The sequence below is a fragment of the Ochotona curzoniae genome, unplaced genomic scaffold (assembly GCF_017591425.1).
Source record: "Ochotona curzoniae isolate NIBS_2020 unplaced genomic scaffold, NIBS_Ocur_1.0 contig_1302, whole genome shotgun sequence".
NCBI classification, from domain to species: Eukaryota; Metazoa; Chordata; class Mammalia; order Lagomorpha; family Ochotonidae; genus Ochotona; species Ochotona curzoniae.
The window spans coordinates 1,958,324-1,985,571 of NW_024465035.1; the positions used below are offsets into that span (position 1 = coordinate 1,958,324).

General features: G+C 48.4%; 1 protein-coding gene across 2 annotated transcripts; it reads right to left on the minus strand.

The window, feature by feature from the left end:
* Positions 1-6,884: 6,884 nt before the first annotated feature.
* Positions 6,885-25,936, minus strand: CLDN18 (claudin 18). 2 transcript variants are annotated; one of them, XM_040965090.1, is made up of 5 exons: positions 25,717-25,936; positions 12,517-12,681; positions 11,906-12,023; positions 9,234-9,344; positions 6,885-8,229 (listed from the first exon to the last, which is right to left on the minus strand). In XM_040965090.1, the coding sequence occupies exons 1-5, from the start codon at positions 25,934-25,936 to the stop codon at positions 8,058-8,060; spliced, it is 786 nt and encodes a 261-aa protein (XP_040821024.1). In that variant the 3' UTR covers positions 6,885-8,057. The 2 variants fall into 2 exon arrangements, with proteins under 2 accessions (XP_040821024.1, XP_040821013.1); XM_040965079.1 differs by lacking the exon at positions 25,717-25,936 and adding an exon at positions 20,799-21,019.
* Positions 25,937-27,248: the final 1,312 nt, after the last annotated feature.

Consider the following 27,248-nt stretch of genomic DNA (forward strand, 5'->3'; position numbering starts at 1 on the left):
GCCACCCGGTGAACTCCTTGCTGGTCTGTCTTTGCTTTTGGCTGTGCCCTGTAGCAGGTGGGTGAGGACTGCATGGAAGCTCTTGGGTAGGGGATTCTCACGTCCTTCCCGAGAAGACAGTCACATCTGTTCACTGCCACCTGTCACAACACCTCCACCCGCCTCTCCCCCACCCAGCCCTCTGTTTGTTGGTCTGCAGTTGGACCCGCTTCCCTTCACCCTCCAGCTGCTGAGAGCTGGGTAAACACTCCCAGCACCCCAAGGGCCTGGTGGGCCGGGCAGCCTGGCCCCTTGTGGTTTCTTGTTTATCTGTCCTTCTTACGTTGAGGGGTCACCATAGCAACCCCCCTCCTTTGGGCAATAAGTATGGACGGCAAAGTCTTACATGCTTAGTATGTTTGATATTTTGCCTTTCAAGAAATTCTGTGGGGAAATTCAAGTTGGCCCACTGAACAAAACAAATAAGGCTTTTATTGTCAACAAGGACTAAGGGCGGCAGCTTTGATAACAGGGAAAGCCTGAACTGGTCAAAATCCTGAAGTCACAGTGCCCAGGTCGTGCTGGGTTCCTCCTGACACTGCAATAGATTGGGAAGCATTCTATGTCCTACACAGAGCCGTGGCAGAAGCTCAGACCCGGGGTGGGCCTGGGGGCCAGAGCGCCCCTGCCCAAGCCCAGCCTCGGTCAAGGGACTGCTGGTGGCCACGGCTGGAGGGAACAGGTGTTTCTCCCACAGACGGCCTCTCCCCGCCCTCTGGGTGGTGTCACACCACAGCCCGCCTTTGTCTGGAAGCCCTTAGAGAGCACACAAAGCTGTGAACAGGCTGACAGTGGCAGCTCAGGAGGGGACCAGGGGGCCTCCTGACCTCCTCCATGCTCAGCCTGTCTGGGCCCCATTTACAATAGACATGTTCAAGTTCAGATTTCATTTCCAACTTAAGGTTGAAAAAGACTAACATTTTGGGCTGCCACTGTGGTTTAGTGCAGCAACCCTCCACCGGTGGCACCAGGACCCCATACCAGGTTCTGATTTGGGTCCCGGTTGCTGCACTTGTGATCCAGCTTCCTGCTAACGTGCCTGGGGAAGCAGCAGAGCATGAGCCCCTGCATCCATGTGAGAGATCTGCAAGAAGCTTTAGGTCTGTGGTTTTGGACCAGCCCGGCTCCAGCCATTGCAGTTATTTGGGGGATGAACCAGCAGGTGGAAGCTCTCTGTCTCTAACTCCACATTTTAAATAATAAAAAAGTGAATCATTAAAGGACTACATAGAGATTTCATTTTTTTTTTTTTTTAGATCTTGGACCAGAATGAACTTACCTTTCGCTTCACTTGCCCAGACTTTCTCTAAAGTATCCTTGCCGTGCTCGTCTCAATGGGGCGTTGGAAGTTGGAGTTAGTAAATAAAAGCAACCTGAATCCTTCTTGGGCCTTGAGTCTCAAGACCAGCTAATGACAGTACTATTCACACCAGCAGTTGTGTGTATATTTTGAAGTCTTAACTCCACCATTCATTAGCATCCATTTTTACCATCAATAGTTTTAATTTCTAATGTAAAAAGGTTCAAGGGCTATAGGAAAGTGGGTAAGACTATTATTTCCATATTGTTTCCTTCATGTATCTGAGGTAAAGGGGGATATTGAGGGAGAAGCCCCACCCAGTTTCCCACCCACCCCAGGTCCCGGATGTGGGGCATGCTCTGAGATATTTGCTCAAGTGGTTTTGATAGTTCACCAGTTATGAATTGCTGCCAATCTCGCCACTCCAAGCACAATGAGGTCGTTGAAGAATCCACTGATTGACATAGTCCATCATAGAGTCTCCATTTGCCCAGTATATGTGTAGCAGACTAGTCCAGTCTGTCCCACAACCCATTCGGCTCTCGTACATGTCAATGGGTATTAAAGCTTAGTTCCTTCTAACCAGCTCAACTATCCAGCCCTCATGGATGTTGTTGGGTGCCTCTCTGTCTAGCCACCCCAGCCCCTGTCCTAGTTTTTATGCCTTCCTGTGGGAGTGGTAACCCAAGAGGGAGGAGCCCACTATTTTCCTCCCAGGCCTCTCCCACTCCCGGATTATGCACTCTCCAGGTGGTTCTGTGGTTTGACTTGATGGAATTGGCCCCCAGTGCCAACTTCTGCCAGCTGATGCTGCGGTTAAACCCAAACAACCCTCACCCACTCTAATTTTGTTTGCACCAGTAGGAATAATCAGCCCAGCCTTGAAGCCAGGAATTTAATTGGGGTCATTCATGTGGGTGCAGGAGACCAAATCCTTGGACCATCTGTTGCATTCCCAGGCACTTTAGCAACTGAATTGGAAGTAGAGCAGCTGGGACTCAAACCAGCCTGCATACGGGTTGTTGACTTTGCAAGTGGTGTCTTTTTTCTTTTTTTTTTTTTTTTTAAGATTTAATTTTTATTGGAAAGGCGGATATACAGAGAGGAGGAGAGACAGAGAGGAAGATCTTCCATCCGATTTACTCGCAATGGTCGATGCTATGCCGATTTGAAGCCAGGAGCCTCTTCTGGGTTTCCCACACGGGCGCAGGGTCCCAAGGCTTTGGGCCACCCTTGACTGCTTTCCAAGGCCACAGGCAGGGAGTTGGATGAGAAGCAGGGCTGCCGGGATTAGAACCGGCGCCCATATGGGATCCCGGGTGTGCAAGGCGAGGACCTTAACCACTTGTGCCACCGCGCCGGGCCCTACAAGTGGTGTCTTAACCCAATATACCACATCACTGACTCCCAGTTACACTATTTTAAACAACTGACGTATATCTTCAGGCATATATATTTGCGATTATTTCCCTAAGAGATTCAGAGGACAATTGTTGGATTAAAGAACAAATACGATTAGACTTCTTTTATATTAGATATGACAGTATTTTTACATTCTTCCCAAAACCTGAGTTAAAAGGACAAAACATGAGGTTTTCTCTGAAGGGGTTGTGTGTTCCTCGGTCTCCAGGAGGTCTTAGCTTTCTCTGAAGAGTGTGAGGGTGAGCGATGGCATGAGGAACTAGCGGTTGCCTTGGTGTGTTGCTGGAGTGCATGCTAACAATCATCACGCTTAGAAAACTTTAAAAAGTCTCTGTTAAGCATGTCTAATTCAGAATAGAGTTTCGATACATGTAAAGCATGATATTGACATTTTATTTCCACAACAGTGTCTACTAAACAACATCTGCTTGTCTTCAACTCTTAGCACTTGACCTGCGCATTGAATCAATTCTTTAATCGTGGGTTGGCAGGAATGAGAAATCAGTTGGGAGGAGTGGAATTGTTCAAAAGTAGTTGTGGGCCACAAACGCCTAAGTGGTGTGACATTGTGTGTCTGTGTGAGTGGTGTGTGAGTGAGTGTGGGTGTGGGCCCTGCTGAGTGCTGGACCACTCTGAATGGTCAGAAGGTGGAGGTTGCCAGAGTGAGATCAAGGCCGCTGGAGTACAAAAGGTAAAGTTGGCAAGGCACTTGGTGCAACCATTTCTGTCTTTGTACAAGGAGTTTTTGAAACACCTCGGACTTCTAGGAAATGTGAATCTGAATAGCTCAAATCTCTATAGCCGAGGACAATTTTCTACAAGCTGCTTTTATAATGTTACTGGCCTAAATTGAATGCAGTGTTTTTTTTCTTTGACATTTTAAAGTTTTAAGAATTAGTGGCCTTCTATTAAAAATGTGTCATTTGATTATTTTAAATGTAGAGAAGCAGAGAGAGAGTAAGTGAGATCCCGCATGCTGGTTCACTCCCCAAAGGCTCACGTCAGATCTGAAGGAGGAACCAGGAACTTTACCGGGGCCTCCCACGGCTCACACGGCACCAGCTGCCTGAGTCGTCATAGGCTAATTCTCAGGGTGTGCATTAGCAGGAAGCTGGAACATGGAGCAGATCTAGTCTTGAACCCAGGCACCCCTGATTGGGATGCAGCCATCACACGTGCCATGCCAGATGCAGACCCTCCCTGGCTGTACTATGTGCTGTTGGCGACCTGTCAGGTGCAGAAGTTATACCTCTGACCCTCTTTGTGGAGTTCAAGTTCAACAAAAGAAGAAAGCCAAAGTGAAAAATGTCAAGGGCAGGATTATGGTACATCAGCTTAAGCTGCTGCCTGCAATGCTGGCATCCCCCGTGAGCACTGATTGCAGTCCTGGCTGCAACACTTCTGCTCCAGCCTCCTGCTAACGCACTTGGGAAAGCAGCAGTTCTTGGGCCCTTGCACCAGCATGGGAGACCTGGATGGATTTCTAGGCTCCTGGCTTCTGCCTGGCTCTTGTGGCCACTTGGGGAATGAACCAGTGGATAAAAGATCTCTCTCTACTCTGCCTTTCGAATCAATGAATCAATATATCTTTTTAAAAAATGTGTCAAACCAATAATTGCCTGATTTCTAAGGACTCTTGACCCATAGAATACTTGGACAAGTCACATTTGGACTGGGGACCTCGGTTTGGCCAGCAGTGCTCGATGCCACTGCTATGGCTGCAGGAGGAGGTTTGGGGCTGGACACATGACTCAAATAAGATTCACTCATTTCCCTTAGCATTATAGTTTCCAGTTGTGCCCATTTAGCCACAAAGAACTGCATTTTGTTTTTTTTAACAGCTGAGTAGTATTCCATGGAGTAGATGAACCAAAGCTTTCTTATCCAATCTTCTATTGATGGGCATTTCGGTTGCTTCCATGTTTTTGCAATTACTGATTGTGCTGCAATGAACATGGGGATGCATGTTGGTTTGTCGTAAAACAGGTGTTTTGGATATATTCCTAGGAGTGCTATTGCTGGGTCATATGGCATGCAGATTCCGAGTTGTTTGAGTGTTCTCCAGACTGATTTCCATAAAGGCTGTACCAATTTGCAGCTCCACCAGCAGTGGAGTAGGGTTCCCTTTTCCCCGCATCCTCGCCAGCAAGCGTCGTTGGTGTTCTTGTTTATGTGGGCCAATCTTACTGGTGTTAGGTGGTACCTCATCGATGTTTTAATTTGGATTTCCCTTATTGCTAGGGAGCTGGAACATTTTTTCATATGTTTGTTTGCCATTTGGACTTGCTCCTTTGTGAAATGTTTGCCCATTTCCCTTGCCCATTTCTTGAGTGGCTTGTTTGTTTTGGTTTTTTGGTTGTTTTGAAGTTCTTTGTATATCCTGGAAATTAGCCCCCTATCGCCTATATCGTGTGCAAAGATCTTCTCCCACTCTGTGGGTTGCTTTTTTACTTTGTTGATTGTTTCCCTTGCTGTACAGAAGCTTCTTAGTTTGATGAGGTCCCATTTGTTTATTCTGTTCTCAACTGCTATTGCTTTTGGTGTCCTTCTTAGAAAGTCGGAACCTACTCCTAGGTCTTGCAGTGTATTTCCTACATTTTCTTGCAAGAGTTTGAAGGTTTCTGGATGTAGGTTTAGGTCTTTTATCCATGTAGATTGGATCTTAGTGTATGGTGATAGATGTGGGTCTATCCTTTTGTTTCTACAGGCTATCAGCCAGTTGTCCCAACAACATTTACTAAAGAGGCCTTCCCACTTGCTTGAGCTATCATTGGTCTTTTTGTCAAAGATTAATTGGCTGTATTTGTGTGGGTTCCCTTTTGGTGCTTCTATTCTATTCCATTGATCTTCTTTTCTGTCTTTGTGCCAGTACCAGGCTGTTTTGATAACCACTGCTCTATAGTATGTCCAGAGGTCCGGGATTGTGATTCCCCCTGCTAATCTCTTATTTTTCAGGATGGTTCTAGCTATTCGTGGTTTTTTGTGTTTCCAGATGAACTTTTGAATCATTGTATCCAGTTCCGTGAAGAATGTTTTGGGCAATTTGACTGGAATTGCGTTGAAAATGTATATTGCTTGTGGTAGTATAGACATTTTAATGATATTGATTTTGCCTATCCAGGAGCACGGGATGTTATTCCATCTTTTGAGGTCTTGTTCAATTTCCTTTTTAAATAGTTTGTAGTTTTCTTCGAATAGGTCTCCTACGCTTTTGGTTAGATTTATTCCCAAATACTTCATACTTCTCTCTGCTATTTTGAATGGTATCCTGTTCCCAGTGGCTTTTATCAGGGCCTTTTCTCCAGCAGATGTCAGGAGACAGAAGTCTCCTACCTAACACATGGCTTTGTGCTTGGAAATAGGAGCAAGCATCACTGCCTACGGGCGATCATCCTGAGAGGCAAGATGGCAGACAGGAAAGCAGAACCGAGATAGAGGAGAGAAAGATGGAGTCAAGACCAGGCCCCACACTTGATCCACCTGTACCTGAAACCAATACTAGCCTCAGATATCCCGGCTTCATCAACCACACTGTTTGGTTTAAAATTGTTCAAGTTGGGTGCCTGCCACATCAGTGGGCTCTTCAGCTGGATTATTTCATTATGCTTATCACCCTCATTTTGTAGATAAGGAAATGGAGACCCAGACAGGTTCTGTACTTTGCTAAAACTAACACAGCTGGGAAGTAGAGTTGGGGTGGAGGTTGGGCTGTTCTTACTTTTTAGCCTGTGCCTTTTTGTGTAGTCTGTGCAGGGCTCTGGACTGGCCAGCCGGACCCTTGCCAGCATCCAGGTGGAACGCACTGGCTCTTTTGTTGACTGATTCACGAACAGGGTAATGGCGGGTACACTCAGGATCAGGCAGATTTACTTGGATTCCATGTTTTATGTCTGGTTACTTCAGAAACCCCATTTTAATGAAGGCTCCGCACTTTACAGAGACCACTAACTGGGCTGGATGTGTACCCAGTTGCCTTCCAGGCAGCCAGGCTGCTAAAGATAAAACACAGATTCTGCAGTCACAGTCACAGGTGGGATGAAGGAACGAACACTTCCCACGTCCCCGCCCCAGCGCCTCAGAGAAGTGAGCACAAGCTATTCGAAGGAAGATGGCATTTCTTTTCTTCTTCTTCTTTTTTTAATATTTAGGTAACAAAACACAGCTCAACACTCGATGTACACAAAATAAGAGCAAAATCTAGAAATGACAAGGCAAAATCTACATTTGTGTGTTGGTCAGGGGATATGGTTAATTAAAAACCCAGCTCGGCATCACCTCATGGCTTCACACCGGTGGTGGGAGGGAGAGCTCATTGTGCCCGGTGACCTCCAAGGGCACGTTCACGTGCACCAGCGATGCCTGGGCGTTTTCCCCTAAGTGGTAACCCTATGGCCAGATGCCCCAGCACCAAAGCTGCCCTTGATTTGGTATTTTTTTGTAGGTTTCCCTTCTGTAAGCGTCTTAGCGGGCCTACTCTGGCTTTGCTGTGGAAATTCTGGTGGAATTCTGGTATTCTGCAAGAGGGCTTTTGTCTTTCTGCTCAGGAGGACAGGGGTGTGAGCAGAGGGAAGGTGTGTGATTGCAAAGCTCTCAGGTCTGCTGGACCAACCCACAGGCCAGCCACGCGGTTTGGATGACGTGCTCTCGGGGTAACGAGTGACCACAGCATCTGCTGTCAGCTAGCAACACCTGTGGCCTTTACGTGTGGGCAGGGGCCACGTGGAGGCTGCTCCCCACTTGAAGAACAGATTCTGACCTGTTTTCCAGAACTTGATGTGGTTCACCATTATTTTTTCTTTTTACCTGAGTTGTGCTGTTTAGACATGTGCCATTGGAGTCAGGGGCACCTCCAGGAGAGGAATCAGGGTCCAAGATCTTTTCATGTTACAAATTACAACACAGACAATATCAAAACAACTGTTTTTCCATTTTCCTTGCTCAAAGTGCAAGGGTGAGACTAATTCAGAGACTGTTTCGTTTTTAACCTATCGCTATTCTAACTATGTAGAGAGCTAAAAATGATCATTGTCTTACTTCTACGGGGACAATGCAGCAATTGTTCCCGTAGAAGTAAGATGTTGGTGGGGAGCTCAGGAGTTAGCAGAAGGGCCTGGCTGCCTCCAACTGAGAACCACATGGATTAAGGTCACAGGTGAGAAAATCTAGACGACGGGCTGCAGGTAGTGCACGTATCTGCCCCTTCTCAACTCTCCTTTAAATGGTGGGACGTCCATAGGCTTTGGCTGAGCTCTCTTGGGGGGTGTTTCTTCTGCCTAAGCCGAGGGGTCTTGGAATGCTACACGTAGTCGTACTTGGAAGGCTGAGACTGCACTTCATCCTCTCCACGGGCACCTCCATCATATATCCTCTTGTTTTTGGTGTTGGACCCAAAGCCGGTGCTGGCCTTGAAGCCTCCAGGCTTGTAGGCCACATTGTGACCCGAGGCGTGATAAGACACAGCTTTGTAGCTGCAAAAGAAAGAAACATTTTGTGACTGTGAAGGTAGAGGCCAGCTTCTGTGTTTGTCCTGGGGTCCCTCAGTTTTGGCACTGGATACCGAGGGTCCCTGGGAATGCATTAGTCCTGGGCCAGTTGGACAGATGGTTCCCCCAGGCTTTGGGACACAGGCTTTTCTGCCTTTGCAGTGGAACAGAATTCCTTGTTTGGTAGTAGAGCCTGGCTGAACTGGTGCCTGCCTGATAAGCAGGTCCTTCAGCTGAGTTTTTCATTATGTTTATTACCCCCATTTTGGAGCTGAGAAAACAGACCTTGAAAGGTTCTGAGCCAGTAGCTAGTGACCAGCAAGCATGCTTCATAAGTCAATGTGAAAACATGTCAATGGAACTTTGCTTGGCAAAGCATCACAGAACTGGGAGATGTAGGGTACCTATGTGCAACTGTCTCATTTTACAGACAAGATAACAGAATGTTCCCCTGCAAAATTCAGGTGCAGACTTAATCCGTATTGTGGTAATATGGGGACAAGGTCTTTGGGGAAGTGATTAGGTCTGAGGCCTCTCTAACGCACAGGTGCTTTTCTGAATGGCTGGAGGCTGCAGGGGGAGGCACCTTCTCACTTCCGTCCAGTGCAGACACAGTGGGTTCCCCTCTGGAGGATGCAGCACCAAGGCACCATCTGAGGGGGAGCCCTCACTGACACCAAACCTGCCAGCACTCTTGTCTTTAACTTCCAGGAGAGCTGCGTTTCTATTGCTCACAAGTTGCCCATTCTGTGGTGCTCTGTGATAGCTGCCCACATGTACTGAGAGGCTCAATGTCCGGAGGGCAAATGTCCTCCGGGAGGAGGCGCTGGGCTGGTTAGCAGCAGGACCGTGTTGGACTCCGGCTCCAGGAGCTCCAGGAGTCTGTGTGCAGCGATGTTGTTTCCCAACAGCAGTGCTGTTGGCGACTGGAATGGCTGCTGCTTCACGATAGACTCTGAACAAAGGACATGTCTAACAGGGAGACTCACTTGGTATTATCAGGTGCCAGGCCCCGGCAGGCAATGCACATCATCACACCTCCGATCAAGGTGAGACCTCCAGCCACCCAGCCCACGAACAGAGCTGCTCCAAAGGTGTACCTGAGCGAGGAGACAGCACGGGTTAGGGTAGGCCTACCTCCCCAGGCTCCGCCCACTGAACCCAACCATGGCCACCTTCCCTGATGCTCTCCTCTTGAAGGCTCAGCAAGAGAAGTCTGAGAGATACAGAATCAGTCTCTCATTGCTCGATCTGAAGGGGTTCTTGATCCTTGTGTTCTCTGGACCCAGGAACATTCAGCTGCCTTGACTCAGGTCACTGCTGGGCTGTGGTTCAGACATAGGCTGAGTGTTTTCCAGAGTCCAAGTGTTGAAATGTAATCCCCATTGTGTGAGAACTTAATCCAGTCATGGTGTTTACAGGATGGGTCTCTGGGTTCGGATTAGAAAGGTCAGGAAGGTTGAGTTCCCTGATTGAAATCTTTAGGGTTTATAAGAGGGAGAGAGATCAGATGGACACAGATTCACAGCAATGATTTCTGGCTCTTGCCATGTGACACTTTGTGCTGCCTTTAGACTTTTGGAAACAAGGCCATCACTGGACGTGGCCCTTTGGCTTTGAACCACCAGAACCGTGAACTAAAAACAAGCTTATTCATAACATAGCCTGCTTTTGGTATTTCACTATATTAGTGAAAAAATGGACATATACAACTTGCCACCATCCTTATAATTAGGAGTAGTATCTTCAGAAAGAATGATGTTGAAGTGACCACGTATTATTCCATTTCTTTGATTACACATTTGTTCAACGTGAATTTGTTACTATATGCTTGCTGCTTCCTGTCCTGGCACTGGGGTAAACTGCCCTTTGGTGCCTCTATTTCAGCCTCCACTAGAATTCTAAGCTGGGGTTATTCTAACTCCAAAGTCAGCGTCTTCCTCTGTGAGATCTATGACCAGCAGGACTTAGTAACATCAGGAGGGGATTGAAAAATAAAATCTTCAAAGAATAAAACCCTGGTGATTCTCTATGGACATTTTGGATGATATATGGGATAGATTTAATCCATCAGTGACCAAAAACTACCAGGATGGCAGTGGGCACCTCTACATTAGCTGGTAGCTTGACCTCTATCTACAAGAGCCCTGCAGAAAAGCAGAGCTCAGCATGGTGGATGCTTTCCCTCTGGAAGTTTCCGTTTCTGTTTTTCAGTGAGCCTGGGGCACACGGAGGGGGGTTGCCGTGAGGAGGGAGAGTAGGACAAATGGGATACTGGAGCCTAAGCTCTGTCAAAATCAATGTCAATTTGTTTCTTGGCAGCATGGTTGTCCTGTGTGGATGTGTGGCTGGAGAAGGAGAAAGACAGCTGTCCACTCATGGAGAGAGAAGATCAGGAGGCCTTTCAGAATCCCGTCGTGTTTATCCCAGAGCTATGACTACCTGCCCAAGGCACAGAACAGGTGCAAGGGAGATGGTGGGAGGCAGGGGTGCCAGGCGTTAGTGTTGTGAGAAGGTGAGTGCTAAGTGGTTCCTTTGGATTGCAGCAGACAACAGGCACCCAGATTCGCAGAACAGAGTGGGCCTTTGTAACTAAGATGACAGACCACTCTGTTTTTCCCATGGAGGAGAATTTCCCAGGCCGAGGGACTTCTAATGCTACAACTGGAAAAGTCCCCAGCAAGCTGGATTGAGTTATTCAGCCTACATCTTAATTAAGCTGCCTTGTCATCAAGAGGCCATGTGAGAATCACGGAAGAGGAGGAGGGAAGCTTAGGGGAGGTCAATTCCTCTTCATTTTGGAGACACAGCAGAAACATGGATAGGGACTGAAGTTTTAGGGGGTCAGAGAACAATGGCATGTCACACCCTCACGCCTGCCTATCAGTGTGTCCAGAAAAAGGCCAAGTGAGTGCGTCCACCCCAGAGATGACAGGTGGGCCACTCGGATGTGACATTTGTCATTGATCTGGAAGATCTTTCTCCTGCCGGCTTTTGCTGCAGAAGTTGATATTGATTTCCATCTTTGCAAAGTTGTACCATCCTTAGGCACCAGTTACAGTAGGGTTTCATCTTCCTATGCTAAACTGTAATCTCCATGAGTGGGGACCTCGTCTGCATATCCAGCTCAATGAATACTTCCTGGCCCATAGCAAGTGCTCAGCACATTTGTAGACTGCATAAATTAATGAACGAGAGAAAGAAGGCAGCTGAATAAAGAAGGACTACCTCCCACCCCCTCTTTTTTTTTCACTTGTGCTGGGCATCTTGCTCGTTTCCATCCAAGTTTTTACCTATTCCTGCCTGGGTTCCAGCTATGGACAGTAGATAGAAGTTGATGTTCATTTACATGCGTGAGTTAATAGTGCCTGTTCCATTGCCACCACAATGGGAACTGTGTAAGAGTGTTAGATAAATACTGCGGACTGTCACTGTAATTCAATGCACATGTCAGATCAGCCTCAAGTCATATCACCAAGGATATTTAGCTGAAATGAAGTTTATGAATTTACGGATCATTGTTGATTTATGATATGGCGTGGCTGCCCCTGATAAATTTTTGCTATTTCGGATGCTGACAGTCACATTAGGCACATGCGTCTAATCAGATTCTTATGACAATGTTCAGCAAGGAATGGTGAGACACAGATTAGGAGGTTACCTGGTCTGAACTGTCTGCACCATTCCTCCCATCCCAGTGTACATGTTAGCTGAGGACATCCAGAAGTTAGTGACCAGCATGTTGGCAAAGACGGACACTCCGATAATGGCACACAGACCTGTGGGTAAAGAACGAGAGATCCCTGAGTCAGTGATTAGGAGTCTGTTCCTGAAACAGTGTATGCTTAAAAGAGCTGAGATGAACAGGATCCAGAGTATTCCATTTCTGTAATAGAATGGTCTGTTACAAGCACCAGTGATTGAATCCCTACTAAGTGCTGGGCAGTGTGTTGGGTTCTTATCTCTTTTCTCACTAAATCTGGTGCAATTTACATGTGTATAGGATTTTTCACTTACCTTGCAAAGCAGGGTAAACAGTTAAAATATTTTGGGCCTAGTCTTTGGATGATGTCAAAGACCTTTTCCTTAAAATCAGTCACTAGAGTCTCACTAAGAAGATGCCTTTAAGGGATCCAGTTGTGATGATTCTGCAGTGTGTAATGGGCCTCTGCATCCCAACTTGAACCCCGAAGCACGTTCCATCATGGGGAGGAACCATATGTCACCACCAGCACGGTTTTGCTATGGTGTTCTCAGAAGCCAGGAACTTACCTGAGATGATGAATATGATCCCGGAGGTCAGTGTCATGTTGGCCTTGGCAGAGTCCTCCATGCTGCCAATACGAATGCATTTCAGGGCAAAGATGGACACTAGGATGCCGAAAGCACCCAGGACGATGCCCACAACCATTAGGGCCCGCACTGCCTGCAGCATGGCTGTGGAACAAGGGGGAGACACAAGCAGACAGATTAGACAACCCCACCACTACTAAGTATGCTTTGGTGGAACAAAACAAAGAACCACAACTAGCTACCACCAAACCTCTGAGAAATAGCAAGCCCATCGATCACGCGTTTGTCTTTGTCGAACGATGCAGAACTGTGGGTAGTGCAAGGCACATCACTCATTCCTCACACTAATGCAGGATACATGTGGTTCTTACCAGATGGGAAAAGTGGGGTACCCCATACAGTGGCAAGTGAACTAGGGAGGCGGAGACACTGCTTGAGCCCCTGACCCCAGCTGTTCCTGGGACCCAGTTGCATTGTTTTGCTGGGGTTCCAGGAACTACCACAGTATCGTATTTTAAAGCATTCTCTTCCTCAGTTAAGTCAATCCAGGTTGGGGTGCTGTTACTTGGACTCAAGTAGTTCTCATTTGCACAAGATGTTTCCATCAGTGTCTAGGCTTGCCCTTGCAAGCTTTGTGTGGATGGAGAATTTCCAGGCCGTCTGGGGTTCAAAGGCGTGGCCAAGGCATCGCCAAAGTTCCTTATAGAAGTGAGGGATCTTTGTGAGAAGCAGCATGTTTCACAGCGTCACATCGGAGCAGGAACAAAGGCCACCATTTTTTCTCTTGTTTGAAATGGCTGGACATATCCTAGTCATGTGAGCAATGAGTACACATCACAAAACTTTCAGAACCCATAGAAAACCATCACCAGGAGAAAGGCCCAAGGAGCTCATTATCCCTGCTCTAGCCAGTAACTAGCTTTCACATCTCGGTGAGTAATTTTCTAGGAAGACATTTTTTTAAAGAGCAGAGCCAAAGCCTTGGTGGGGCATTACCCAGCTATCCAGACTAAAGAAAGCAAGCTGGGGACTTGCTAGGTATTTGCAGTTCTAATGGCAAGGGTGTGGGTGACAGAGTTGTCACTCCTACCCTCAGGAGGAACACATACTGAAGCCCAGACAAAAGCATAGTTTGAGGATGGAAAAGAAACAAGAGAATTAGTTAACATTTGGGGGCCATTGATGGCTCAGCTGGCTAATCTTCCACCTGCAAGTGCTGAGATCCCATATGGGTGCCAATTTGTGTCCCGGATGCTCCAGTTCCCATTCAGTTTCCCATTCAGCCTGGGAAAGCAATGGAAGATCATTCAAGTCCTTGGGAAACCAGAAAGAAGCTCCTAGCTCCTGGCTTCGGATAAGCTCTGCTCTGACTATTGTAGCTATTTGGGGAGCAATGCAGCAGAAGGAAGATCTTTGTCTCTCCTTTCTGTAAAACAGATATACCTTTCTAATAAAAATACATAAATCTTTTTTAAAAAGAGTTAACTTTTTTTTTTTTTCCTCTGGAAGGCGATACTGGGGAGATCTCCCTAAACTGCTAGAAGCAAAATGCTCCGAGGGGGCTGAGAGCAAGACAGAAACCTTGTCCTGCCATGCTGGCCACCCAAATGCTCCTTTCTGATTGACAGCTGTTAGAGGCCCTTTAGACATTAAAAAGATATCAAAGCACACACAAATCCCTGCTGTGACTGTGGCTGGGGTCCCTGGCCTTCCCTGGTGTTACTGGGGTAGGTATGTAATGTTGGCAGGTGGGCAGTGAGAGCTGTGAGGGGTTGTCCGGCAGCAGCCGTCAGAGACTGGAGCTCAGGCTATCCCGTCTTGCTCATTCTTGTTCGTCTCCTTAAAGATTTAATTATTTATTTGAAAGAGAGTGAGAGAGCAAGAGAGCGAGTGACAGGGTGATCTTCATGTGCAAATTGTCATAGCTGCCAGGTCTGGATGAGGCTGAATCCAGGAGCCAGAAACTCCATCTTGGTCTCCTAGGTGGGTGGCAGGGGCCCAAGCGCTTGAGCCACCTTCTGCTGCTTTCCCAAGTGCATTAAGAGGGCGTTAGATCTGAAGCAGAGCAGCCAGGACCCCAACTGGCACTCTGAGAGGAGATGCTGGTATTGCAAGTAGCAAATGAACCTGCTGCCCCACAACACGGGCCCCAGCCAGTCTTTGCTCGGGCTCCCAGGTGTGCTGCTGCCTGTGCTGGGTCAGGCTTGCATGACGAAGCCTCAGTTCCTTCCTGCGATCGCTTGACCTCTGGATTCTGATATACCCTGACCCCTGTTGGAGCCCAGGGTCCATCCTGACCTGAGCTCCTTTTCACTTCCCAGCACCTCCTTTCAGCTTACCCCTTTCTTTCAGCCCATAGCTGGAAAAGATGTGACATTATGGGGGTTCTTCCAAGAGTGGCAACAGGGATAGGGACAGGTGCCAAGCAGTAGTGGAAAATGTGCCCCACTCCTCGGTGCTAGAAATCCCCTATGCCACAGGGTCACTTGGTGAGGAGGTGAGTGCCCCTTCCAGCTGGGAGATCTACCATATTGTAATCCTTTACAGATAGGTAAAAAGTCCCCCAAGCAGGCAGGTTTCTCTTTTCTCCATTCTGTATCTTGTTCAACACTCTGATTAAGAGGCGTGGGGACTTATCAGCTGATAACGGGTGAGTCAGTGGCTCTGTGGCCTGGTTCCCTGCACCGAAGGTGTGACTACAGCATTCTTTCCAGTGAATAATGAGTCCTTATCAGCCCTGAAGGGCGGGCAGAATTGAGGTCTGGCAGAAGCAAACACAAAAAGGGGAGCTCAGTGTTCCCTCCCTGTTACAAAACACTGTATTCCCCCAAAGCATCTGTGGACTGACAGGTGAGACGCACAGGGGCACACCCATGTGGTGTGCACCTGTGTATCACCCTGGGCAGCTTCTAAAGATGGGAAAGTTCTGGTCTCACCCGCAAAGATTTTCATTTGCTGTTCAGGAGCCTGAAGTTTCAAGGAATAAGATGGGAAAACATGTGTGCAGAGGGCCTGAGAAACAGGTGCTCAGAGCAGGGGGTTGGGAGAGATGAGACCTGCCGGGGGCAGACAGTCCACTGAGCTGGTGAGATGGCAACTCGTCAGCAGGCACAGGCCTAGGCGGGCATCTTGATGCGCAGAGGCTTGGAAGGGCAGCATCTCCAGGCACAGCTTGGCCTCCAACTGAAGGTAGTAAGAGGAAAGACCAGAGGAGGGAAGAGGGGGCGCTGATGGCAAGGAAAGTTTCTTCCTGACAAGGTAGAAGAGCCTGCAGTCTCTTTGAGTTGCTGGGGAGCTACAGGGAGGGTTTGTAGCTCCTGAAATCCTACAGAAGAGGCCAGTGCCAGCAGCGAGCTGCCAGGGAGTCATCTGACCTCACTGCGGCAGAGGCTCCTCCATCTGGAGTGGGTGGGCTAAAGACATCTGCTGAGAGATGTTCAAAGGATGAGGCTCCATAGAGATTAATCTCTCCCTTTCCCTAAAGAGGACCTATCTCTGGGCTGGCCCACGCAGTCTGGCTTGTACTGCCTGAGTCCTCTCACTGGGTTATACTTGAGGATTTGAAAGTACGATAGGTGTAGGATTGTGATTAGCAAGAAGGGAAGGTTTTGGAAGAAAGGGAAGAGAAAGGCCTGGACTTGGTGGCACTAAGGAGGAGGCGTGACCATGTGCAAAGGGATGCTGTATCTGGCCAGCGTTGTGCTGGGGAGGTGCTGATGGGTGAGTGATACAGGTGGCTTTCTCTCCTCACTGCCAGTCTTCTCACCCCTGCTGCAATTTGAATGCATGTGTTTATGTGTAACTTAATGCTCAGTGTCATAGAGTTAGGAGGTGGGATCTTAAAGAATTGGTTAGGCTGGGGCCCAACATGATCACTCAGTGGCTAATTCATCCTCTTGCATGTGCCGGGATCCCATGTGGGCATTGGTTCATGTCCTGGCTGCTCCACTTTCCATCCAGCTCCTGGCTTGCTGCCGTGGCTTGCAGTGGAGGATGGCCCAAAGCCTTGGGACTCTGCATGAGTATGGGAGACCTGGAAGAGACGTCTGACTTCAAATCAGCTCAGAAATGGGCATTGTGGCAACTTGGGGAGTGAACCAGAGGATGGAAGATCTTTCTCTCTGTCTCACCTTCTGTCTGTAAATCTGCCTTTCCAATAAAAATAAATAAATCTTAGAAAAAATCGATTAGGCCATACGGATGGATTGGTGCTCTCTGTAGAAGGAGTTGAGGGAGTTGGTTTGCCTTTTTTTCTCTGCCTGTTCTTTTGTCAGAGAGGACACAGTGTTGGTCCCACTCACCACGTAAAGAGATAGCCAGAGACACCATGTATGAAGGCTGCAGGCCCTCATCAGACACCGTGTATGCTGGAGCCTCGACCCTGGCCTTGTCAGCCTTCAGGACTCGAGAAATGCATGTGTATTGTTTATAAATGTAAACAGTGCAGGTGTCTGTTGTAACAGTATTCCAGTAGGAATAGCCTGAGACAGTCTCCAGCTACACTCAGATGCGTCCCCGGATCAGGGTTCTGTGTGGCCCTGCTGCCACAGCCACGTGTAGAGCAAGGGTTCTGACCGCGAGCTTCATCACCCAGCTACTGGGCAGGGTCTTTGAAAGCTCTTCTCAGGGCCCTGTGTTGTGTTGCCAAGTCAGGTTCAACAAGGTGCAAATGTTCAGGTGGTTTTCACACCTTTAAACAGACATGTTTGTGCCAAAATGGTTTTTTTTTTCTATAGAAGAAAAAAGAAAGCAAGTTGACTGAAAACCAGGAGATTTCCCTTAGATCTCATTTTAACTTTATAACTAACTTATAAATGCTTCACCTCCTTGGCCAACTTCCGGGTGAACTGGGGCAAGATGCTGGTTTTGTGAGACTGGGGGCACTTGACTTACACAAAACCACTCCACCACATTAAGAAGGAATAAAAGGGGCAGCTCCTTCTGAAAAGAAACTTAAGAGAAATCTTATGTATTATGCTCTTTAGACGTTGTGGAATTATTCTCTGGTTCAATGTGGTTTTGTTAAAGACCTTAATGCTAGTGGGTATTAATATGATTGGTAGATAAATGAACACTTCTCTAGTTTTGCAGTGGCTTTTGTCTTTTACATAATTGTGGTAGGAAGTGGGGGATGCGGGTGGGAATGTAGCCAGTCACATGGGAGAAAAATCAAGACCCTTGGATCCTGCAGAGGGGCTGGAACTCTGAACACAAGTGAGTTGGAGGTGGGAAATGGGAAACAAAAGAGACTCGAATCTTTGGATATTTGTTTCCATAAGAGGCGCTTAACTTTTGAGAAGCATTTAGCAGCTAGACTGTCTGAAGAGCTTTGGCAGGTAGAGATACAGGTGTCACACCTTCCCAAGGACAAAGTCGAGCTCTTGTAGTGTGCTGCACAGAGCCTTCACACAAATGCTAGTTGTGAGACATTTCAGAGATGGGGAGAGTAAAAGCAAGTGATGGTGTGGGGGTGACCAGGCCTTTGATTCCGACTCTTGAGCCTCTAACTGTAGGGCTGGCCACTGTACCATCTGCAGCCCACATGTTTGTAGAACATTTAGGGAAAACGAGACTCGGCTGTGATGTCATTGCAGATCCGGGCCTATCCACCCTGCCCTTTGAGTGCTTGTTGCTCTGCTTTCCCACTCTTTAGGGAGGGGAAATGGGAATGACATGCAAGTCACCCGCTCCTTGAACTTGACACTCCCAACTACACATAGTCAATGCCATTAGTATACATGAGTCACTGTGTGACATAGCCTCTGCTTCCAGCAAGCTCGAGCCCAGCAGGAGTGAGCAGGCACAAAGCACACAGACTTGGACATCCTTCAGCCTTGTATGGACACCCTGCTTCATCTGTCTTCCCTCCAGGGACTCTGGGCAAGTGACCTTGCCCTTCTCTATGTGTGTTGAGTTTCAATGTTGTAAAAACAAAGACAGTACTTAGAAGTATTACCCTGCAGTGTTGGTGAAGATTAAATTGGAGAGTGTCTGTGGAATCCCATAAATAACAGCTGCCTTCCTTTCTGAGCACTGTCCCCAGGGTCCTGCACTGACAAGGGCATACAGCAAGAGGCCATCTCTGACCATCCATCACACAGCCCTACGAGAGGCAGGTGAGCAGTCTTGCTGCTGCTACCATCTACTCATTAACTTATGTGTAGCTTCACATGATGCATCCTGTTGAACTGAGTTATTCTATATTGGAAGTAGGATATGTTTTTGACAGTGGGATGACAAGTTAAGTGGAATTACGCAAGACGAGAGCTTGTACTTAGGAGGAATTTAGTGCCCAGTGCTTATTCTTGTGACTATTAACTCAAGTAGTACAGGTATCTGCTGCATGCCTTTCCGGGAACACTTGAAAGCTTTCTTCCCTGTGGAGGGCAGTACTTCTGAGCTCTCTCTGGACGTCCCATTTCTCCTGGCATTCTGCCCAGCAATTTTGCTTCAAGTCTCTCCCCAAGCTCCTGCCACCCTTACGGAATTGCTGTAGGCAGCAGCGTCGTTGTTTCTGAGGACCAGTCCTCTCCAGGTGTCGGGACCTGGCTGGTCCTCCTGCTCTGTCGGGAGCCCCTGTGTCCTGGGCTGCCTTCCCACCCCGCACCCTGCTAGTTGCTCCACTTTCTTATGCTGCTGCATCCGGCTTTGCAGATTCTCTTGAGCTTTTGCCTCCTAGTAATCCTCCTGCCCATTCCTTACTTCAGTCGCTAAAATCTAAGTCATCCAACAAATATTTATATTGCAGGATGCCAACTGATAATATAGCCACACCTGCTGCCTGGGGACTGGCTGCTCTTAAACCCACTCCATCCTCCATAACCACAGGTGCCAGTAATTTGAAGCATCTCTTTTGGTTCAGACTCAAACCTGAGAAGTTCTCTCCCTGGATGGTACAGAGCCTTGGACAGGAGCGGGCACGGGGCAGTGGGTCTCATTCTGCAGAGTAGAACTGCTAAAGGCTACAGAGACTTCTGAGAAGAATCATGAAGATGGGGTCCCTGGGCAGAGTGGAGGCGATGGGGTGTGACCAGTTGGCAGAGTGGGGACACCTGGGGCCTTCCCACGCGGTCAGTGAGCCAGAGATGGACACTGAGCCGGGCCCTGAAAGAGGTACAGGGCAGTGCGGATGCGAGCAAAGCCTCGCCTGCCTGGCTGTCTGGCCTCGGCCCAGGCTCCACCTCCCTCAAGCGGGTCTCTGCATGGAGTTAGTGTTCCCATTGGTCCCACAATGAAGGACTTTGAAAAAATGAAATAAGTAACTCAATAATTCTCTCACTCTGATGCTTATTCTCTGCTTCTTTCTAAAAATGAAGATGAATTACTTGAATTGCTTTCATAATTGAATTTCAAGGACTCCACAGCCTCCCCACAATTTCTTGTAAACTTGTCTCCACCCTCGCTGTTCACATGGCGTTTGTGAAGGAGAGGCAGAAGCCAGCAGCGCTCCCCTGTGGCGTCACCCAGCGCTCCCCTCTGGCGTCACCCTCAGGGTGTGGTCCCCCCCCTTAGAGCCACTGATGGCTTGATACCTTCTTTTTCTTTTTTTGTTTTAAGAAAACTGTAACATCCAGCAGACAAATTTGTTATACTATTTTAAACAATTATCTGTATTGCAAGCAAGGGCTTAACTTGCTTTATCTTTGGGGGTGAAAGGGTGTCACATTGACAATTATGCTTAAATACTATATTGTTATAATATCTTCATTATAGCTGTGTAATTATATCCCAACATACCAGACATTTTCAACACAAATATAGGAAAAAGAACTTTACAATTTAATGGCAATAGGATACCTATAGAGACGCCAACTTTTCAAAGGAAAAATTTAATCGAATCAATACGAAATTAAATTAGCACCCAAAAAGCCTTTCCTGTTCTAAAATAAAATGGACTCTCCTCCTTCAGGTGTGTGCCGGCAGATTCAAGTCACGTGCAGAGACGCACACGACCTGTTTTCTTCCAGAAGGACACGGATGTACTCCGGTATCAGGAGCACGCCCCTACAGCAGACCCAGTCTGCTCCTGGCCGGCCTCCTTGCTAGCCATGCCTGGCCTTGAGTTTGCCTTCTCGGATTTTCTCCTTGACAAGGAGCCAACTTCTCTTACTCCCAGCTTTTATCCTGAGCCGGAGCTGCCAGGGTCACACTCAGAGGCAGGAACGCCAGTGGCGCGTTTGTGCGCTGGTCCCTGCTCTGTGTGCTGGTCCCTGCTCTGTGTGCTGGTCCCTGCTCTGTGCGCCCGCAGCCCAGGAGCCTACCTGGAAGGCCCAGAATGGTGAAGTAGGGCCGGCACTCGGTGAACCCTGAGCTCTGCCGCACGCAGCTCCTCCAGAGCCCTTCGTACTGGAACACGGAGGTCACAGGGTTGTCGTACAGGTCCTGGGTGCTCCACATGTCCATGGCCGTGGCGGCGATGCAGCCCGCCAGCCCCAGCATGGACAGGAGGAAGCCAACCACTTGGTACGTGGTGGTGGCCATGGCCTCAGCCGCCCTCCAAACCCGGGAAGGTGTGCGCGCCCAGCCAGCGGCCCAAGAGGGGAGCGCTTCTAATCAGATGGTTTCCCTCGGCGTGGGGTGTTTGCTCACGGTGTTTTCCTTAGATAGTTCAGTTTCACTCCTGGTTCAAGGGCATTATTTTTTCATTTGTTAGGGAAGCGGCCCCAAGAGCCACTTGTCCCGAGCTCGGCAGGCCCAGTTGGTTGGCAGCTGAGCCGTCTGAGTGGACAGAAACACTCCTGATCGTACCAGCCTCTGACCTGGCCAGCTCGCGGCCCCTCACCAAGGGCGTGCCCTGCTGCCCGCTACCCTCAGGAGCGAAGCGGCTGGGCTGGAAGCATCACCTCTGCGTGCTGGCGCTGACAACAAAACAGCCCCAGGAGCAGCCGCCCCCTTGTTCTGTCTGAAACCAAGCTTGCCCTCCCAGGGCCTAAGCCATTCCCTCAGTGACTTCCATGGCCATCTTACAGAAACAGGTCAGTCTGGGTCTGCCAACTAGCTGCTGACCCCAGCTTGATCATGACACAGGAGGGAGGAGGTAACAGAGTTCCCACCCGTGCAGGGCGCCTGGATGGAGTCTCCACTTTCCATTGCCCAGCTCCAGCCCAGGCATGGAGCTGTACAAGTAGACGGCGTGCATGCCCCTCCCCTTCTCCCCTTCTCTCCTGCCTCCCATGCAAAAGGCTGAACAGCTAGTGGAGTTAGGCCACCCAAGACATCATTATTCTGACCCTGTCACTAACCCCCTGGGGGCTAGGTGATTTGGGGTAAATTCAGGGCTTCCACCTCAGTGCTTCAGTGCCCTTTCAGAACCCCGCACTGCAGGCATCTGCACTTTGTAGACAGTTTTCGCTATAATCAGTGGACCAAGGAATAGGGACCAAGGTCTGTGGGGATCAGAGGGTTGTGTTCTGTCTGGCAGCTCTGCTTTCAAACAGAATGGATCTGCTGCTTCCCGAGGGTCCAGTGTGCCTGGCTTCTGAATCCTGATGCTTCAACTAGGCATCCCCAAATCTGTGTCCAGGCTCTGTAACACACAGCGAACCCTTCCCCACCCTGGCACACAAACACAATTAACCCTTGCTCACGCTGACGCACCCACTGCAATCTCAGCATTGTAGGTTCTCCAGGAAGTGAGCCTGTGTGTCTGTATATTTCAATGTTATCTTGGCTGCACCCAGCCACTGTTCCTACACCTTCATTCTCAGCAAACACACAAGTGGCAAATGGACAAGGCGTCGCTCCTAGCTTCAGTGCAGCCAGCACCGCTCAGTGCAGCCACCACCCCTCAGTGCAGCCACCACCCCTCAGTGCAGCCAGCACCCCTCAGTGCAGCCAGCACCACTCAGTGCAGCCAGCACCGCTCAGTGCAGCCAGCACCGCTCAGTGCAGCCAGCACCGCTCAGTGCAGTGCACAATGGAGCCTGCGGCAGAAGACTGTAAGGACACCTTGGGTGACCGAGGAAGAAGCAATGCTGATGCCTGCACAGGTGTCCTTAGCGGGGAGGGGCACTGGTAAGAAGTGGTGCTGGTCTCTGCTAGTGGGCAGGAAGCAAGCCACTAGGTGGGAAATCCTGTTGAAATGATTTGGGAATGCTTCTGCCACCGTTTCTACGGACATGGCGCATGCTGCTCCCATTAGCTGAGACGTAGGCTTTTTGTGTTTAGAGAACTCTGTCAGTTGGTTTCTCACTCTTCGGTTTGACGTTTATCCAACACCCCCTCCTACGTTCATTATAGCGCCAACAAAACAATAGATTGAGAATAGAAAATTAAAAAAAAATTGTTATGTCATTTCAAGTTAGCTACTCTCACTTATGGTGGCTTTACCCCCAGCTTCCTCTTGCAAATATTTTTATGAAAAACTTCAAATTAGGGGGAAAAAAGATATTCAAGTAATAATGAATTTTTTCTTTCTTGGTTGAAATGCAGACAAGGGCTTTCTCGTTGTTGGAAGTTCATATTAAAGCATCAACTAAAATGGTCTCACTAGGCAAAATATTGAATAGGAGAGAAATGACATGTCCACATACTTGTACTCCAGTAATACCGATACTTAAAGACCCCTGGCAGGTGAGATCTTTCACTCCCAGTGACTTTTTCTCCCATCTTGAAATGAGTGGCCTTTGCTAGACAATGAAAATCTGACTTCCTTGTTCAGCAGGCGACGCCTTATTGAAACACAGCTGATTGGGCACAGCGGGCGAGTAATGTCTCATACTGTTTAGCAATAGTGGGGTTGAACTTTGTTTAAGCAGCTACAGAATGGAGCGAAGTCTGCCGTTTGCCCAGGAGAAGACCCCACCCCAATATTCGGGTGTAAACATGGCTCTGTCAGTTTGTGTTCTTTGTCAATCTCAACACATTCACATACATTACTAAAAATATCTTTTCTCACATATTATTTGCTTTTTAACTTTGTTCATGGTTTCTATGAAGTATTTAATTGTTAAAGCTTTTGCAACATAGGTAGAATAAGCAAAAAAAATCTCTTCTTGTTATTTGTCTTATAATTTCATTTATGCTTTTAGAAAATAAGATGGAAATGTGCCCCTCAGTGTGTATTATATAACACATGCTCAATAAATATGTGTTGAATCTTGTAGACAAATACACTTTCCTTCATGTTTGCCTCCGTTGTTTATTTTATTTTAAAAATTATTTATTTTTATTTGAAAGGAAGATTTATAGAGAGAGGCCAGACAGATGTTCCATCTGCTGGTTCATTCCCCAAACGCCCACAGCAGCCGGAGTTTCCTCCAGGTTTCCCACGGGGGTACACGTGGGCTGTGTCTCGCTGCTCTCCCAGGCACAGTGGCAGGGAGCTGGGCTGGAAGTGGAGCAGCTGGACTCACTGGTGCTCCTGAGGGATGCCAGCCCTGCTGGCAGAGAATGGGCTTATGGGCCAGGGTGCTGGCTCCCTCCTGCTTTGTTTTTATGCTTAGAAAATCACTTCCATGTAGAGATAAAATCGTTTTTAAATTTAGAAATATTTTCAACATTTAATTAATTGAGATTTAAATTGTTTTAAATTTAGACATATTTTCAACATTTAATTAATTGAGATTTATTTTGATACTGTGAATTCTTTTTTTCTTCCTAAAACACCAATGACTGATTTCTGCAACAGTTGTTGAATAACTCTTCATTTCCCCACTTGTAAAAGTCCTGTATCTTTTATTAGTTTCACACACACACCTTTCTGATTTTAGATTTTGTCCCATTAATCATTTTGTTCACCCTTGTGTCAAAGGGCTATTTTAGTCAGTAAACATGGACTATCTGGCAGTCAGTTGTGACTTTTTAAAAATGCCGTTTGAGTTTATCTTGAGCAGTCTCATCCCCGGTCCGCCTTAGAGAGCATCTCTTACCCAGCCTGGATCTTGCTTCTGTATACACATATTTTGTACATTTGTTTTAGTTTATCTGAGATGTGTAGAGACAGAGACACAGACAGAAAGAGATCTCCCATGCACTGGCTCATTCCCTAAACTCCAGTATAGCCAGAGCGCAGCCAGTCTCCAGCCAGAGCTTCGGCCTTCTCACGTGAGTGGCCGAGACCCACGTACTTGAGTTATCGTCTGCCGCGTTACAGGGTGCACACCAGTGGGAAGCCGGAAGCAGAAGGGGAACTGGGGTGTAGACCTATGAAGCCAGCCCAAGAGGGCTCCATCAGACGCCTGGTCCGTGTTTCGAAATGGTGCAGGGTGCTGGGCCCACAGAATCCTGTTTCTAGGGGACTCTCCACAAACAGGTGTTGAGTGAACAAAAGAATGAATCATTGTCTGAATGGAGTCTTCACCTGTCACTTTTTATGTGTGTCTAAGTGTCCACTTTGCAGTAGGAAGGCAGGTTCCTGCAGGGGAAGGTCTCCCATTTTCTAACCTGATCTTTCTTTTTAATGCCCCTCTCTTTCATTCCTTCCCCCTCAAGCCTTTGACATGGGTTTGTGGAAGGAAAAAGTAAGCAAGGTTACTCCTGACCGTCTCTTAGCTCAGCGGTTTTTTGAGTTTCCAGCATTCTCTGTTCTTGTGATTGAATTTTTCTTCAAATGGAAATGACCGATACGCCAAGCAAACGAGCCTGTGATTCTTGCACAGCTTGCATGCCAGTCTTGTAGGGCAACCTGTAGTGCCTTTCCCCACCTGGCACAGCTCTGAGCCACAGTATCTGGCCCCTTGTGACCAATACTGCCTAGAGGTCAGAAACTGGAGCCGCAGAGCAGGGGACCTCCGGCACATCCCACAAAGGCTTGGCTGCCTCGTTTTCATCTGGCTTTTCCCTCTGCTATTCCTGCGTGTTTAAAGGTTCCTGGAAGCTGCCAGGCAGCTTGGAAGTGGAACTCCGTTCAGGAGCTAGGCAGTCCCCAGACAAGTAAGAAAGGATTTTTGGGTTAAAGAAAAAGGGGTCCATAGTCTTGTCCTTAGGATGATTAAAACTATATTATTGTTCTCATAGAACATTTTAAAATATGCCTCTTAGAATTGGGCACCATCTAGTTATAGGAATGAGAGCTCTGGCCACTCCAGAAAGTTCCATTCTCTAAGGTCCCTGTACTATTATTCCAGCCCACAGTTCCTCCCTTCCTGGCATTCCTTCCCACGGGGCCCCAGCAGAGACTGCTGTCTCCTGGTTGCCTCCATGTCTCCTCCCCAAGCCGGCCAGGGGCCCGGTACTTACCTGGCAATCCCAGCAGGGTGAAATAACCCCGGCACTCTGTGAAGCCTGAGCTCTCTCGGACGCAGGAGCGCCACAGCCCTTGGTAGTTGTACACGGCTGTTACGGGGTTGTTGTATAAGTCCTGGGTGCTCCACTGGTCCATGCAGGTGGCAGCAATAATGCCCGCAAACCCGATCAGTGAGACCACGAACCCCAGGCCCTGGCAGGCAGTCACGGCCATGGTGGAGTGCAGCGTTGACACACAGCAGTACCCAGCGAAGGGATAGCCACCTCTGAGGGGAGCGAGTATAGGGATGGAGTTTTCTCAGAGAGGTTGGTGCTCACGTCACAGGTGGGCCACGCACAAGAGGGGAGGGCTCACCCATGCCAACTGGGCTTGCCTTATTCCTTTATCTCCCCTAGTGAGATAATGGCCCCAACATGGTACCAAGAGCCATTTGTTTTCTGTCATGTGTACACTCACTGTTTACCTTCTCAGGGAGTTGCTTTCCTGATTAGCCAGGCTCCCGTTGTAGAGGGTAAAGCAGGGGCAGAGGTGGCTGCTGGGAAGCATTGCAGGATGGTCAGCCCCTGGGGCTGGACGACTTCCCCCGGGTGGCCCACCAGAGTGCGGGGCTCTCACATTGGCTGTCTCCTTGGCCAACAGTGTGGGCTGGGCTGGCCGTAAGGGTGATGAAGCACAGTGGATTCTCATTTATCTCTGCCAGTCACAGCACACGCAGGATCTGTAAGCACTGAGTCATCCCGTTGGGTCCCTGTGGGCCTCTGCTCACGGCATTCTCACCCCCAGTAGAGAGCCTCACTTCATGTGCCATGGCCCCTTTTACCACACACCTGTTAGAACGATAAAGCAGGGCTGATTCACGTGAAAACCAAGCTGACCCAACACTTTCTAAGTGCATCGCAGGCTACTCCCACTTCTGAACTGGGGCGGCGCTGGGCTTGGTGTATGGGAGACGGGGCATTTTAACCAGGGCAGTCAGCAAGTTGTAGCACAGATGGCAGGGAATATGTTTTGAAAGAGCAGTTGTCTACTGTGTGGGGGCAGGGAATGAGGACAGGGCCTTGTGTTCTTTTTTTTTTTTTTTTTTTTTTAAAGATTTATTTTTATTATTTTTTCATTGGAAAGGCGGATATACAGAGAGGAGAGACAGAGAGGAAGATCTTCCGTCCGATGATTCACTCCCCAAGTGAGCGCAACGGGCCGATACTATGCCGATCCGAAGCCAGGAGCCTCTTCCGGGTCTCCCACGCGGGTGCAGGTTCCCAAGGCTTTGGGCCGTCCTCGACTGCTTTCCCAGGCCACAAGCAGGGAGCTGGAAGGGAAGCGGGGCTGCCGGGATTAGAACCGGCGCCCATATGGGATCCCGGGCTTGCAAGGCGAGGACCTTTAACCACTTGCGCCACCGCGCCGGGCCCAGGGCCTTGTGTTCTTTACTGTCATCTGGGAAGATGCAATTTCAGGTTTTCACCTTCTGCCCGTGACCAGTTGCTGCCATGAGTGCTAATTTTGGCTTTGAGATAAACTGTAG